Below are 12,888 nucleotides of genomic sequence, written 5' to 3' on the forward strand. Positions count from 1 at the left end.
CCCAGTGGGAAAAAAAAGCACCCCTTCTGGGGGTGGTTGTCATCTTTTTTTTCCTTTGGTGGCTGGTCAGTACAGTGATCGAGCATCAAGTGTTCAAGTTATCAGCCTCAAGCTCTAACCAACTGAGCTAACCGGCCAGCCCTGGGGGCTGATATTCTCATGGAGTGATGCTCTGTAAGGTACCCTGGAAGCCATGAAGCTGGGGCTCACTCCCAGGGTTATCAGACTCCACCTTCCTTGTTTCCACATCCTATGCTGCCTTGGAAAGAATTTTCTTTGCTCTGCTCCGCCCCAACCCCCTCACCCCGCCCACCCACATAACTTGCTGTGTGGTCAGAGCCACCAGTTCCTGTAATTCCTGGAACGCTGGGGGCCTGAACAAGTTGGTGTCAAGACTGGCTTGGCACCAGCAAGGTGAGTGGCCCTGTTCCATGCCTGCCCAGCGTCTTTCCCCTCCAATCCTCTCCCCTCCCTTGACTGAATTAATTAGAAACAGCTCTGTTGGCCCGCCCCACAGGGGTGGAGTTTAGAGGGGCAGGCCAGGAGCTAGATTACAGCTCAAAAAAAGAAAAAAAAGCCACCATGGGGCTCTTTTGCCTACTTTCAGTCTTTTGTTTTCTACACACTAAACCCATATCTTGGGTTTTTAGACAAGTCTAAGTTTGGCTCCATTTGGGATGCTAAGGAGAGTAACAAAGAGCCCCCTCCCCTTCCCCAAACTCCACCCTTTCCTTCTGGGAGGGCAGTCAAGTCCCAAGGCTGGCTCCAGGTCCCTCCCACTTCAGACCTACAAATCCTTCAGCTGAGAGAGCAGCTCTGCACTCAGCACACTGCGTCCACAGTAAATACAGCACAGCAAGGTCCGGTGAGTACCAGATTGCGGGTGGGCTCGGCCAGACCACCCTCACCCAACATACTTGAAGCAGAGGCCGGCTCCTGTCACTTGATCCCTCTGCTCTGCTCTTTCCCCATGGATATCCCTTCTCAATACAACTCCACTTTGGCCTGAATCCTCCTCCCCTCTTCTGATAAGTTTTACTCTTTCATGTATCAGACTCTGGCCTGATAACAGGCTAATTTGTTCATTTGGTTGGTTTTTTGTTGTTGTTGTTAGCTGGCCAGTGTGGGAACCTGAACTCTTGACCTTGGTGTTACAACACCATGCTCTAACCAACTGAGCAAACCAGGCAGCCCCTTCAATTGGCCATGTTTGTTTCCAAGCAAAGATAGAGTGTGGCTGGGCAAGTGGGATTACAGGCCTAGTCGGCTTGGAGGTTCCCGTGTGTGTTTGGCCTAAGGAGCTCAAGGGGCGGAGTGGTGGAGAAAGGAGCCCCTTGGGTATAGGCTGGGAGCCACAGCAAGAAGAGAAATAAAGCTGGCCAGCCGTAAGTGAGGACAGGCAGGACCTAGAGGAATTTTCTAAAGTGCCGGCTGGAATCTCCTGTAAAGCTTCAAAAACCCTGATGTCTGGGCCTCACCCCCAGAGAGTGCTTTGATTGGCCTGGGCACTGGACTTTTGAAAAGCTCTGCAAATAAATCAAAGGTGCAGCCAGAGCTGGAACTACTACATTCACTTCATATTCTAGCTCCACTTCTTAACAAGCTTTGCGAAGTTGGGTAAGTCACTCAACCTCCCCAAGCCTCAGCATCCTTATCTTAAAGCAAGAATTCAGCAAATGGTATTGTTGATTTTATTAAGTGGCCATATTCTGGCTTTGCCCCCTGCTGTGGCAGCATGGAGCAGATCCAGGACACCTCCCGCCCACCACTGACATATGTGAAGGGCATCCCGCTCATCAAGTACTTTGCAGAGGCCCTGGAATTGCTGCAGGACTTCCAGGCCCAGCCTGATGATCTGCTCATCAGCACCTATCCCAAGTCCGGTAGGTGAGGGAGGCCACCCCTCTTTCCTGGCTGCAGTCCCCATCTCAGCCAACAGGGGTGTGCCCTTAGGCCTGCTCACCCCACATCTCCCTCCCTCTCCAGGCACCACTTGGGTGAGTCAGATACTGGACATGATCTACAAGGATGGCGACCTAGAGAAGTGTTGCCAGGCCCCCATCTTTATCAGGGTGCCATTCCTTGAGTTCAAAGGCCCAGGGGTTCCCACAGGTGTGTGGCAGGGTGCTGGGACAAGTGGAGGGGGGTAGGCAGAATGGGGGCTCCAGCTCAGCAGACCTTCCCCTATCCACGGCTTAGGTCTTGAGACTCTGAAAGATGTACCAGCCCCACGGCTCATCAAGACGCACTTGCCCCTGGCCCTGCTCCCCCAGACTCTGTTGGATCAGAAGGTCAAGGTGAGTGGCAGGGGAAGCCAGGGAAGGTGGGTCCTGGGCCATCCCTGCTTTGGTGGTGATCTTGTGGGAAGGTCTCCTTGAGCCTTGTTTCATCCTAAGAGGGAGGACTCCTGCCTCAAGCTCTGGTGGGGTTGGATGACCAGGAGAGTGAGACTTTAGTGCAGACCTGAGAAATAGAGTCTGAGTGCTCACAGGCCTGTGGAGGGGCTGGTGGGAACCTGGCATGCCTTGTTCCAGATCTGGGTGGGATGGCACTGATGGGATTAGATTTGTATAAGATATGATTCCAGGGACCAGCCAGGACTTTGGCATAAGAGAAGGGTTCCAATCCCAACTCATTCATACCTGTATCATGAGATTGCAAATAAGTCAGCCTCTGAACCACTCAATTTCCTCCTCAGCCAAAATGAGAGAGCCCCTCCCTATGGCGATGCTGTGGAGGGTGACTGGAAGGCAGGATGGGGAACCCAGGACTGGTGTGGGGCATGCTGTGTGGTGATGGCGCTAGGGGTGGGGGGTCATCTGCCCCTGCAGGTGATCTACATTGCTCGCAATGCGAAGGATGTAGCCGTCTCTTATTACCACTTCTACCGCATGGCCAAGGTGCACCCTGACCCCGGCACCTGGGACAGCTTCCTGGAGAAGTTCATGGCTGGAGAAGGTGGGCCTGACTCTGGAGGAAGCAGGGAGGGTGGAATTGAGGGAGGGCCAGCTCTCACTAAAGACAACCTGTGGCGGTGCCCTGTGCCTTCCTCCAGTGAGCTACGGGTCCTGGTACCAGCACGTGCGGGAGTGGTGGGAGCTCAGTCGCACCCACCCCATTCTCTACCTCTTCTACGAGGACATGAAGGAGGTGAGACCGCTTGTTCCTGCTTCCCTTCCATGTCACACCTGGGGACCTGCCATGGCCCTCTCAGCCCCACTCCCCTGTGCCAGCCCTGGGCTTGCCAGCCCGCCTTCCTGGCCCAGGACTCAAAGGTAGCACCACCCGGGCAGCGGCCAGCTCTTATCTCCTAGCCCTGAGTCAGCTACACATGCAGGTGGTCAGCAATTTACTGCTGTCACTTCTCCCTGCCAAGGGGTGTGCCACGCTCTGGGGCCACAGTTGTGAAAGAAGACTGTCCCTGTCGGCACCCATAAGGAAATAAAAGCTTATTACAAGGTCAAGGGCAGAAAGCAATTGGTTTTGCCCCAGAGAAAGAGCAGCAGCATCAAGAGCTGGGTCTGAGAGATTTCTAAGTGGAAATGGCCAGGTCCCTTTGAGGTTGGAGGGGACCCCCTTTTTATTTGCTCAGTGAGCAATCCAAACACCAATGAAGAGCCTCAAACCTCTTCTGCTCCAGAACCCCAAAAGGGAGGTTCAGAAGATCCTGGAGTTTGTGGGGCGCTCCCTGCCAGAGGAGACTGTGGATTTCATCACCCAGCACACGTCTTTCAAGGAAATGAAGGAGAACCCCATGACTAACTACAGCACCGTACCCTTTGACCTCATGGACCACAGTGTTTCCGCCTTCATGAGGAAAGGTGGGTGCCCGCTGGGTGTGGAAGCATCAGGGGAGCCTGCCCTGAGCCTCAGGGGCCTCTTCTGTGGTTGGGACTCCTCCCTATCTCCCTGCTTCCCCAGGCATTGTGGGGGACTGGAAAACCACCTTCACCGTGGCCCAGAACGAGCACTTCGAAGCCCACTACTCCGAGAAGATGGCAGGCAGCGGCCTCAGCTTCTGCTCAGAGCTGTGAGCGGTGCACGCCGGCAGCCGCCCCAAGGGGTGCGGGAAAAACCCCCGGCCTGCAGCCTTGAGAATAAAATACGCTTCATGTTCATGCACAGCCTTTGTCAGACATCAAGGGAGAAAACCTGAGCCAAAAGAGTAATTGCCCACTGGGACCGAACAAGGCCGTCTCCCTTCTGCAGCCCCCAGTTCCCCAATTTGCCCTGTTTATGGAGGGGAAAGAGGGCCTGGAGAAGTAAAACCCAAGAGACACAGCAGAAAATTTATTCAGTAACAGAAAATCCTTTGTCGCCTTCCCCATGAGGGTGGCCAGAGATGGCAATTCTGCTGGCTGGGCTCACTTTTTCTTGGGCTCCTTACAAGCCACCACATACCTCTGGGCCACATTAAGGGGAGGGGAGTAGCCATCTGCATACGAGGTGTCTTCAAACAGGACCGAGTAGTCGTCCTGGGGCTGCGGCAGAATGCAGACAGGAGGGGCCGGTCAGAGACAGCCGGGCCGGGCTGGTCTCCCCATCCCTTCCCACCCCATCCCATCACCACAGGAACCTGCAGGTGAGGGCTCCAGCCTCTCCTGTCCTCTTTCACTTTGCAGTCAAGGGGTCTAGATGCTTGGCCCTGTCCCTGCTGCTACAGAGCACTTTTCTCAGCAACAAAGGGCCAAGGGCAGGGGACAAAGCAGGGAGAAGGATAAGGTTGTGCCATAGCTAGAGGGCTGGTGTCTTTCAGGGACCTTGTGTTAAGGGGATAAAGGACAACCCAGAGGGCAACAGGTGGTGATACTGGAGGAAGAGAGAACAGCCTTTAGGCTGCCATCAGGTAACATGTGACCAGGGCAGCGTGTGTCAGTGTCATCAGGACATTGGGGCTCAGTCTCCTCCCCTTACAGCAAAAGTGAGGTTACACCGGGGGACACAGCAGGCTGCTCCACTTGAGGCTTCCGAAGCTGGAAAGGGGAGGTGGCCAGCACTGCACTAGAGGACAGGCTGGAGGGGACTACAGAGCAGACTTGGGTAAGCAGAGAGGAAGGGTGCTCACAGGCCTCTCTAGCTCAGAGGCTGGGAGATGAGGGGATGGGGAAGGAGGAAGGAAGGGGGCCCATGACGGCTGGTTAGCCTGGCCTGGTGTCATGAACAGCCTTACCCGCTGCGGGGGCGTGTGGATCAGGGCCCGGTAGAAGCAGGTGGTCTGGGGATACAGGGCCAGCACCAGCTGCTCCTTCTGGAATAAGGCTTCGGGGTCTGTCTCAGGGTTGGCCTTCCACTGGGGCAGAGGGATGATCCGCCGTCGGCTCAGGGTGTGTCTCCTGGAGGGAGGGGGCAACGTCAACCCAAGGCCAGGTGGAGAGATGGCGTCCCAGCGGCTTGGCTGCCCCCAGACCTCCCTGTTCCCCCGGACACTCACTCTTTGCCTTCCTCATCAATGTCATCCACCTCATACCTGCAGGCAGACCAAAGGAAAACGCTGGATGCAGTGAGGGCCCAGTCCAAGTGGGGAGGGGTGGGGAAGGGAGGGCACGGAAAGTGGCTCCATCTGCCATCCCACCCACAAGCCTCAACAGGGGAGCTTTTCTCCCATCTTGCGAAAAAGCGGCAGCAAAGCAGGGGTGGTGACAAGAGCAGCCCACAGAACTGGTGTCCACTCACTTGTTGGTGGCATGGCTGTAACTGACCACTTCAGCCAGGATCCACTGTTCATCCCCATCCACAGCCTTCACCCGGGCAGCCACTTTGTCTCCAGGTTTGGCCACGTAGTCCCCTGAGGCTGGAATGGCCCCACAAAGAGGTGGGGGCCTGCGAATGGAAGAAGGCATCAGTCCCAGTCCCTGGACACCAGCCCTCCCTTGCCAGCTCCCACCCTCACTTGTCGCCAGGCTTCCCAATCCACAGAGGCAAAGTCATGGCTGACTGCTGCAGCAGGGTCATCAGCACCCCTCTGCGCATGGTCTTCCGAGGGGGCTCCGAGTCATTGTACAGGCCCGCAATCTTGGCCGCTGTGGAAAGGAAGCGAGCCCCTGAGCACCAGGCCCCTCAGCACCATCCCTGCCACTAGATGTCCATGGTTAGACACTGCTAGCTAAGCACCAGACTGGTGGGACATCAGGACAGCAGATGCTCCTGGGGAGAAGGAACTAGAAAGGGGCAAAGGGGGCTTCTGAGGTACTGGCCATGTGTGATCACTGAGCTGCACACTTAACGTGTACTTTTCTACTAATGTATGTTGTCATCCAACAAAGAGTTAAAAAAAATAAACTACCAAATGTGGACCTCTGACTGCCTCAGCCACAGCTTAGCACACCCACCCAATTTCAACTAAAACCCAGATGGCAGTGTGACAGCACTCTGATGCATATGCCTGCCTAGCATGGGCTTGTTGGAAGGTTAGGGGAGGGTGGTGGCCTGGGGGACCTGGGCGCCAGTACACTGTGTGCACTCCCATCTGCAAAGCTGGCTCCAGACACACAGGGTGAGGCTCTGCAAAAACACCATGGCCAGATGGGAGTGGGTGGTGGCAGGAAGGTGGGAGGTGACTAGCCCAGGCTGCAGAGGAAGAGAGAACAGGAGGGGCCGGGGGCGGAATAACCTTGGTCTGCGGAGGGAGAACCAGGGAAACCCTGCCTCCAAGCACTGGGAAATCTCTATGCCCTTCCCAGGTCCACCCTGTCAGGAGCCCCATGGAATGACTGCACCAGGTTGAGGACACAGGCTCCCCCAGGGAGACATGACCACTGCTCTCAGGAACCCTCACTCTGCCTGGTCAAGCGACACCAAACTTGGCCTCCCCAACTCACCGATCCGCCTCTCTTCCAACAGAGACTTGATTTCAGCAATCTTATCTAGGGCCTTCCGGAGGATGCTGAGGGTGGGAGAAGGGAGGGAAGAAGTCTGGCTGAGGCATGCAGCATAGACCTCCTGTGTAGTTATGGCAGGCTGGGTTATTCAGACCAACCCTGCTGCTGAAAACTAGAAACCTACGTGTGTGTTTTTAATCTTAAAAGCATGAAAAGCAAGCCAGTAGGAGCGGCAGGCCAAAGCCTCCCAGGGAGAGCGGGGTTGCAGAGAGGCAAGTCAGGCGGGGGAGATGCCTTCGCCCTGAGTGCATCTGATAAATCCTGAAGTTCTGGTGGCCTCTACCAAACTCCTGTGATGTGGAGGACAGAAGTTCAAACTCAGGGTCTGCCCCAGCTGGGACACGTAAAAGGAGAAACCCCCAGAGGACTGTGGGGAGAAATGTTGGCTCAGACAGGGTTGGGGTGGAGGGAACCATCCCTGAAAGGAGGATCTATCTAGCCACAGATAGATCCTCACGTGGACTTGCAGCCCCAGGAAACCCCTGCAAAGTCAGTTTACAGGGGCTCCAGGGTGGCAGGGACCCAAGTACCCAGCAGAAGCAAACACAAAGCTTTGCTGGAGGCAGGCTTCTTTATCCTAGGTCTTAAGAATCTCCCCAAAGAATATTTCAACAGCAACAAGCAGTGCAGACTCCACTTTGGGTCACTTTCTTATCCTCTGCTCCTAAGGCAAACCCCAGTCCATTCCTCCAGCAAACCTCTATTGAACACCCCATGGTACTAAAGACCTTTGCCCAACAGGAGAGGACACATATGAATACAGCGCAGCATCACGGGAGGTGTCCCAGAGCACGTGACTCTGCTGGAGCTCACAGGCAGAGGCCAGGAGACGGGACAGGGGCAGGGGCAGCCACACCAAAGTAGGGGGGTGAATGGCTGGCCCACGATGTTTGGAGTGGTGCCGTTCAGTGGCTGGTGTGTGAGGCAAGAGAGGTTTGGCCAGAGCTGCCGCAGGCTAGGGAGCACTGGGACATGGGGCAACCAGGCCTCCCAGACAGCAGAGAAGGAATAAAAAGCAGGAGGCCAGAAGGTGCTTTGACAGTCATTGCTGCTGGGCCTGTCTGGAGGACACAGTTTATAAACTGTTCTGTGGATACGAATGGAGTGGTCCTGAGGTCTAGCTGGATGCCAGAACCTCCCAGGGAACTTATAAAAAAATCCCAATTGCTTCAGGCAAAAATCATAAACAGATGTTATCACTGGTGGGTTTGATGTGAAACAGGATATTACATAGTCAAAGTATCTCCCGAGACAATTACACAATGGAAAAGAGCAATAATTCGACACTGGAGAAATTTGGAAGGCACCACCTCAACCAATGGGACAAGCAGTCTCACGCTTTCTAATATGACGCGCTGAGGACAACGTCACTTCTGCACTGTTACTGCCACAAGTGCCAAACCTGAATCTACTAGTGAGGAAACCCACAATGAAATTAGTCTTTGAAACAATGTAAGAAAATAACCTATGCGCACCAGGGAATGGAGCGCCATGCTCCACTTGAATGTGGACAGCAAGACCTCTAATCTTGTTTCCCTTTGGAACGCTGCTGCCAATGTGCCATCTCAAGGCTTTTTAAAGAAAAAGATGTGAATTGTTAAATAGAGACTCTGGGTTCCTCTCCATTTTCTGCAAAGCAGAGGGCAGAGGAAAGCCAGGAGGCAGCTGTGGCACGCACAGGAGAGAAAATGGCTACACCTCGTCTCGGGCTCGGGCTCAGTTCCCAGAGCTGGCTCGTGGCGCCTCTTCAGCTTCCTGAGGATTTTAAACAGATCTGCTGGGGAAATGAGCCAGTGCATATGACAGCACCCAGCTCAGCGATACGGTGTCACACAGAGGCATGGGTTTTCCCCACGTAAACTCCGAGCACTCTGCACCCACCCTCCCTTCCTCAGCACGGTACTGGGCTGAGGAGGCCTTACACGGTGTTTATTCAGTGAATGTATGAAGGCTTGAGAATCTGAAAAAGTGAAAGCATGGCAGAATTGCAAGAATTTGGGTGCATTTAGGAAATGAGCTTGCAAGTGTTTAAGTCTGGGGAAGTCAAGGCAAGGGATAGCCCACATCAAACTGGGTCCAGAGTCATTCACTCTGCCAGCAGTCGGGCTGGGAAAAGACTATTTTTACTCTTAAGCAGGAGTCACTCCAACTTACTCATGTCAAACTCTAGCTCAGATGAGTGGGAAAGGGCTCAACTCTGGCTAGATGATAAATCTGCAAATCAAGAGGAGGTGGGGTGGGGGGCTGTGCTGGAGGGCCAAGAGAAGGAAGCCACTTCACAGGCAACACCTGCCATCAGAATTCACTGTGCCGCCTCCCTGCAAGCCAGCCCTACCTTTTCTTCTCACCAACCTGGCAGCAGGAGCCCTACCAGACCCCTTTGTCTGAGCCTTGTCAACCTCTTCTCTCCCACTGATCTCCCACTTTGAGCTTAGAAACTGCTCCTGAATCCCTCTTTGCTCCCCACCCCCACTGCCACTGTCCCAGTTCTGTTCCACTACCACCTCCTGCCTTAGGCACTTAATAGGCATTATCTCACTTATATTTACAATCCTGTAGGCAATTATGACCTCTATTTTAATGACAGGGCCACTGAGTCTCAGCTGAAGTGGCTGCCCAAGGTCACGTGACCAGTATATGGCAGCACTGGGGGTCTGACCCACGCCCTGCTGCCATCTGTAAAGCAGGCAGGAAGGAGGAAAGAAAGCAGCTAGGGGGAAGCATGGGCCTAGAAGCAGTCTCCAGGGAAGGTGGCACCCAAGGGAGAGGCTGGGGAGCAGGAATTGACTCAGCCATGGGAGACCAGGGAGGCCAGGGGCCGTGGACCGCCTGCAGTCCAGCGCCCAGGCGAGGAGGGGCAGGCAGGTTGGTACTCACTTGCACTCGGCCTCTGCATCAGCCTTGGCAGTTGTATAGAGGCCACGCAGCTTTGTCCGGTAATAGGGAGAAACTGTAGAGGAAAACAGGGAGAAGAGACACGGCCAGTGACATGGCATTGTTTCTGGTCACCAGAATCAGACTTTGGGAGGCTCACAGAGGCTGTGGACCGAAACACGAGATTGAAAGGTGCTGCCAGCAGCTGTGCCCTGTGTTCAACGTCCACATTTGCATACAGTACAAGTGCCATCACTACATCTATGAGGGAACTTTCTAACCTTTTCTATAATCGTGACACATACACACAGAATATTTGTCAGCACAATTCTCAAAGCTACTTGGAGCTGGGAGTCTGGCCCCCTGGGCCTCAGGCAGGTGCAGGGGCAGCCTGGGAGGGAAGCTCTGCTCCAGAAAGCACCAACTACTGGGGGCCTGTGCACTCTACAGGTGAGTTTCCCTGGTGCAGCCTCATTTCATGGACTTTCCAGGCCCGAGTTGAGGGATTTTAAGGTTCTTTAGTGCTATGCAGTCTGTCACCAGTCACTGGGTCACTTTAGGTCACCCAGCCTAAGGGAAAACTATCCCTCTAGTCTAAGGAGCAATTCATTTTAGAATATGCAGATACATGCAAAAGTCCCTTCTGAAAATGCTAACAGCCATGTCCAGTCTTGACCCACACCTACTTCTCATCCCCCGTCTTTCCTGAGCCCCGCCACTCACTCTTGTTTTCTGTCTGCATCCGCTCATGGGTCTTCTGGATGTTAACAAGGTTGTGTTCGCTCCGTGATCGCTCCTCCTGTGAGGATGAGGGCAACGGGACATGAGGGAGGCCCTCCATCCTGCTGTGGCACCTGCTTCCTAGGCCAGAGGCCCAGCCCATGAATATGGCCCTCATTTTCTTTCTTTCTTTTTTTTTTAAAGATGACTGGTAAGGGGATCTTAACCCTTGGCTTGGTGTTGGCAGCACCACACTCAGCCAGTGAGTGAACCGGCCATCCCTATATAGGGATCTGAACCCGTGGCCTTGGTGTTATCAGCACCACACTCTCCCAAGTGAGCCACGGGCAGACCCTGGCCCTCATTTTCTAAATCCAAAGTCGGGATAAGTTCAAGATGATCATTTTCCCGTGACTAATACAAAAGCATTACAAAAGGTATTAAAGGTAAATCATAAGCTTTAATGATACTTCTTTATCAGAAAGAGACAAATTGATCTACAGATTCAATGGAATCCCCATTGTAAGGACCCAAATGCCCCAAGGGATCACACCCCGATCACATAAGCCCTTCTCGGCCACACCCCATCATGGCGCTGGTTGCCCTTCTCTTCCGTATTCTCCTTCCTGCCGGCGCGAATTACACACCAATCAGCTCCCCCCCAAACCCCATGCGGTATGCTAAGTAGGGATTGTATTTTAAGCCAATCAGCTTTCCCCTTAAAGCCTTATATATGTGTGTGTGTGCTGCCTAATAAACGGGCTCTCTCCGGTGGATCGTCAACTGTTATTGACTCTTCCTTTCATTTGGTGCCGAAACCTGGGACGGAGTTTCTCTTGAGCGGTGACACTTTTCGGATTGCAGTGACAGCACCTTCCGAGTCGCCCCTCAGGGCTCCCTCGAGCTGTAACACTTTTCAGATCACAGCGGCAGCACCTTTCGAGTCACCCCTCGGGAACTCCGTCCTGCCAGGACTGGCCTCCCTTCCACCACTCACCACTGACGGTCCACCCTCGTCCATTGTTTTCGGCGCTGGCTTCTTCCACTCACCACCGGCTCATCATTAGGTAAGCCCCCTTTCCTAAAGGGCACTGGCCCTTTTCAGGCTACCACAGGGAGTCTAGATCGTCTGGTAGCCCCTAACACCCATACCCACCCCACCATGGCCTTCACGACCACCATAAATTCCCAAACTATAACAGGTTCCAAAGCCCCAGTAAACTTTTATTTTCGTTTTTGGAGGTTAAAAGCCCCATCCTGTTCTCTCCTTCTCTCTTTCACCCTCTTGTCCACCACTCTCTTCTAATCTCTGCCCGATTTCTCTCCACTTCCCGGGTCCGGGACCCGACCAGAAATTCCTAGCACTAGGTTTCCTTCAGGCACCGGGCTTTTACCCTAGAGAAGTGAAGGTCTGGGTGATGACCCACACCTCCCTTCTCTCCTCCTGGTTCGTACCTGAACCTGCAGGGACTAATGTGACCTACTAGGGACGCCCTCTAGGATCCCGCTTTTCCCAACCGGCTGAAGGATCTGTCTTATCACTAATCTCTGTCCAATTTCTGTCTAAGATTCCCATTAAGAGACCAGAATGGGCACTTCCTCCTCCTCCCGAGAGGACTCTCCACTTCAATGCCTTCTGAAAAACCTCACCAATCTTTCCCTCAGGCCAGATATTAAGCCCAAACTCCTTAGCAAATTCTGCACACAAGATTGGCCTTATTATCCTTTAGATAATCAAAACACATGGCCCCCTGAGGGCACATTAGATCCTAACATTCTACGCAACCTCTTAACTACTGCCAGCGCCTAAAAAAATGGAAGGAGATCCCCTACATCAAGGCTTTTCGCCTCTTGGCTCAGAACCCCGCCCTCTGATCCTCCTGTGCTCCCTCTCAAGTCCTTTTAGCCTGTAAACCCTCTTCACAGTCACCCCTCGATCCTTCCACCTTCGACCCTGCTGATGAACCCCCACCCTACCGACTTCCTCCTCCCCCAGCGCCTCCAGCGTCCGCTCCTCTTCCCCCATCATCCACGTCACCTCCTGCACCTCCAGCGCCATCCACTCCCCCGTCTTTACCCTCAACTACCCCTGACCCACTAAGCCCCCCTTTCACCCGTTCCTGAGGTCCTCCCCCCGCCCCTTCAACAATCGCCCCACTACATGAGGTAGCTGGGGCTGAAGGAGTAGTTAGGGTCCATGTTCCCTTTTCCCTAGCTGACCTTACAGAATTAGAAAAAAGACTAGGCTCTTTCTCTACCGACCCTACCACCTACATTAAAGAATTCCAATGGATCCTGCAGGCCTACAGCCTCACACATCATGACATCTTCATGCTCCTAGCCAATACCCTCCTCCCTGAGGAACGCCGCAGGGTCTGGGATACAGGCCAAACCCATGCCACTGACACCCATCGTA

General features: G+C 53.9%; 2 protein-coding genes across 6 annotated transcripts in view; one reads left to right on the forward strand and one right to left on the reverse strand.

Annotated features, from left to right (window-relative positions):
- Positions 1-396: 396 nt before the first annotated feature.
- Positions 397-4,085, forward strand: LOC134380161 (sulfotransferase 1A1). Of its 2 annotated transcripts, none has more exons than XM_063099748.1 (8): positions 397-414; positions 1,735-1,883; positions 1,987-2,112; positions 2,200-2,297; positions 2,832-2,958; positions 3,056-3,150; positions 3,641-3,821; positions 3,922-4,085. In XM_063099748.1, exons 2-8 carry the CDS (start codon positions 1,736-1,738, stop codon positions 4,032-4,034), a joined length of 888 nt encoding a protein of 295 aa, XP_062955818.1. In that variant the 5' UTR covers positions 397-414; position 1,735; the 3' UTR covers positions 4,035-4,085. The 2 variants fall into 2 exon arrangements, with proteins under 2 accessions (XP_062955818.1, XP_062955817.1); XM_063099747.1 differs by lacking the exon at positions 397-414 and adding an exon at positions 797-865.
- A 192-nt stretch (positions 4,086-4,277) lies between these two features.
- Positions 4,278-12,888, reverse strand: part of SGF29 (SAGA complex associated factor 29) — a 29,192-nt gene continuing 20,581 nt past the window's right edge. For 3 of the 4 annotated variants that reach the window (XM_063100690.1, XM_063100688.1, XM_063100687.1), the window contains 8 exons: positions 10,476-10,551; positions 9,756-9,828; positions 6,819-6,883; positions 5,891-6,020; positions 5,674-5,820; positions 5,432-5,467; positions 5,171-5,333; positions 4,278-4,481 (listed from right to left, as the gene is read on the reverse strand). In XM_063100690.1, the coding sequence (XP_062956760.1) occupies positions 4,365-4,481; positions 5,171-5,333; positions 5,432-5,467; positions 5,674-5,820; positions 5,891-6,020; positions 6,819-6,883; positions 9,756-9,828; positions 10,476-10,494 (750 nt within the window). In that variant the 5' untranslated portion in view covers positions 10,495-10,551 and the 3' untranslated portion in view covers positions 4,278-4,364. The remainder of the gene's footprint in view (positions 4,482-5,170; positions 5,334-5,431; positions 5,468-5,673; positions 5,821-5,890; positions 6,021-6,818; positions 6,884-9,755; positions 9,829-10,475; positions 10,552-12,888) is intronic. The other variant, XM_063100689.1, reaches the window with a different exon arrangement.

Source organism: Cynocephalus volans, chromosome 6, assembly GCF_027409185.1.
Source record: "Cynocephalus volans isolate mCynVol1 chromosome 6, mCynVol1.pri, whole genome shotgun sequence".
Taxonomy (NCBI): Eukaryota; Metazoa; Chordata; class Mammalia; order Dermoptera; family Cynocephalidae; genus Cynocephalus; species Cynocephalus volans.